The 2,535-nt window shown below is 52.3% G+C and overlaps 1 protein-coding gene across 1 annotated transcript; it reads right to left on the reverse strand.

Annotated features, from left to right (window-relative positions):
• Positions 1-277: 277 nt before the first annotated feature.
• On the reverse strand, positions 278-629 carry GLOTRDRAFT_133955 (uncharacterized protein; the record flags this gene model as incomplete). Its single annotated transcript, XM_007872925.1, has 2 exons — positions 278-363; positions 560-629. 2 exons carry the CDS (start codon positions 627-629, stop codon positions 278-280), a joined length of 156 nt encoding a protein of 51 aa, XP_007871116.1.
• Between the last annotated feature and the right edge of the window lie 1,906 nt (positions 630-2,535).

The raw sequence follows: 2,535 nt of genomic DNA on the forward strand, positions 1-2,535 counted from the left end.
CGCAATGAGATTGTTGATCGCGAACTCTGCCGACGCTGCCCCTTCGGACTATTCTCGGGACTGTAGTGAACTTGAATACTGCATTGTGACGCAAACTGGACCAACAGGATGCCACAATGGACTGGCGACGGTCTATTATTCAAATGTGGTGAGCTCGCGGTTGGACAACAAGTGCTAGGACCGGACCCGTGCAAGTGATACCTTCCCAGTGAAGTTAAACCACGGTGGGTTGAGCACCCTTCAGCACGATTGTCCGGGACAGTGCCAGACAGCTAGCTTACCGTCTTGACCGCTCGGAGCTCCGATCCCGGTGCTGGAACTTGCACCGAGATGATGGAGGTGCATACTTGCGGTTGTCGAGATCTGGTAGGATCCATTGATCACACACGTTCAGTGCCGTTACTACCGAGCCATAGCGTGCGTGCAGTCAGCCCTAGAATCGACAAGTCGTTGCTATGCCAGTGGTCCATCATTGCGACTTACCGAGTCATTCGCGTGTCAACAAAGACAAGTCATCGATCAGCTCGCGCTGCAGCTCTATGGCTTGCAGGTGACGTACCTCGACCTATCTCTAATCGCATGACTGATCGAGATTCAGATGCGAGGAGCAACGCAGTGTCATCGGGCATACGTGTGAGTGCTACGTGTTTTCAGGCTTGGGCATGGCCGTAGAACAGATCTACAGCGCAATCTTACTATATTTCAGTCAGTATCTCGCTCACAATGGCCTGACGGCATGAGTTCGAGCAATACTTATGAGGACTTGCACCAACGGCAATACAACATACCTTGTACCACCAGACGTAGAGTAAACAGGAGGATATATAATGCGAGAGATGGGCTGCGATGATGGGTGCCTAATACAGTGCGATCGGAAGGACGAGCAATTAGATAAGGACTTACAGATAGCAATCACATTTTACGCGCTACACGGAGCTTCTTCTGGTCCAACGTTTAGAAAGAACGTCCTGAACACTAAAAGATGGGCTGCGATGACGGGTCCGTACTACTGCACAACATGAAAGGAAAGAGGAGACGGTTGAGCTCTCACAAATAACAAATGCATTGTGTGCACTATAAGGTAGCTTCTTCGAGCTATCGTCTAGAAGTAACGTCCTGAACGGCGACGGATGGACTGCGATAGCGGGATCATATTAGCGGGGATAAGTAGAAGTGAATACAAACACTTACTGACTATACACACCTTGTGTGCCCGTTAGCTTGAGCGATCCCAAGGTCTCTGTGCGAACGGGTACAGATTATAATGGGCTGCGATGACGAGTCTTGACCCGTCCACAGCTTGGGCATTATTCAATACCCCGGAAGCGACGGATTGATTGCCATTAGCTACACCATACTACCCCTTGTATCAGGCTGTAATAATTTAGTTGTTGTAACATGCATATGTTCTGGGACGTCCTGAACGGCGACGGACGGGCTGCATTGCCGCGCAATGCTTACTGGTTAATCACAACCCACTGCCTGTCCTTGCCAGTGCAAGCCGAGGCTGATATACACTCGGGTCAATACTCGACACCGATTTGTAGACAGAGTCGGAAATCATATCCAGCGATCATGCATGTGTTGGATAGTGCACTCTAGCTCTCGACGGACGCGGACAAGGCTCGATTGCAACGCCGACGCACGACGAGCCCGACGCGTCTTGTGCTCCCTTCGACTCTCGGTGATTTGCACGCTTCCGTACATCCCGACTTTCAGCTTATAGCCAATGCTCATGGTCTGAACAAAGCTGAATTTATCTTTTTACGCGTCTTAACTGCTCCGCGGAACTGGTTCGTGCTGCGCGAGAAGCCTTCGAACAGCAAGTAACATATCTATGTTATTGCTGCTGCAGCATACGATGGCAATGCTGGACACCGACATTCATCCAGAGCCTATTCAGTAGATAGGCGCGTTTGACTGCCTCTGACGACATTCAGAGATCTACAGAACCCATCAACCTCAGTTGTCCGATCTTGCAGTGATGGGACCTGTCCCTGACTTGCCCTGCGCGTCGTTAGCCACGCAGCTCGTCGACGACTGCGCTACGGACGATTCTGAAGGCAGCGCGATGCGGAGGGATGTCGAGGCAAGCGGGGAAGACAACGCGGCTGACGTGGTGCGTGTTCCTGTTCGTACGCTTCGCCTATGGACCTGCCGATTATGTTCCTATGCCACGGAGTGGAGTTACCGTGCGGGCACGAATGCGCGGCCTCTGCTCTCTGTTGACGGAGATAGCGTTGTTTTGCGCCATCTCCACTGACAGCGGGGATGGGGCTGTAAATTCAGTTCTCGGACGGCCCTCGATGCTTGCGCGCGCATTACACATTCCCCGAAGCTTCGCTCCATTCCATGGGCGCAGGAGTGAGTATCCGTACTGTCTGCACTGAATTCCCTGAGGCTCGGCCTACCGTCTCGTATGCTGTGAGTGTCTATTTCGTCACCAATCATAGTCAGCCTACGGCGTCGGTGCATCGGCTGGTCAACACGAAGCAGGACTCGGCAGAGGGGAGCTCTTACCCTTGCCGAGAACTG

The sequence above is a fragment of the Gloeophyllum trabeum genome (assembly GCF_000344685.1).
Source record: "Gloeophyllum trabeum ATCC 11539 unplaced genomic scaffold GLOTRscaffold_00021, whole genome shotgun sequence".
NCBI lineage: Eukaryota > Fungi > Basidiomycota > Agaricomycetes > Gloeophyllales > Gloeophyllaceae > Gloeophyllum > Gloeophyllum trabeum.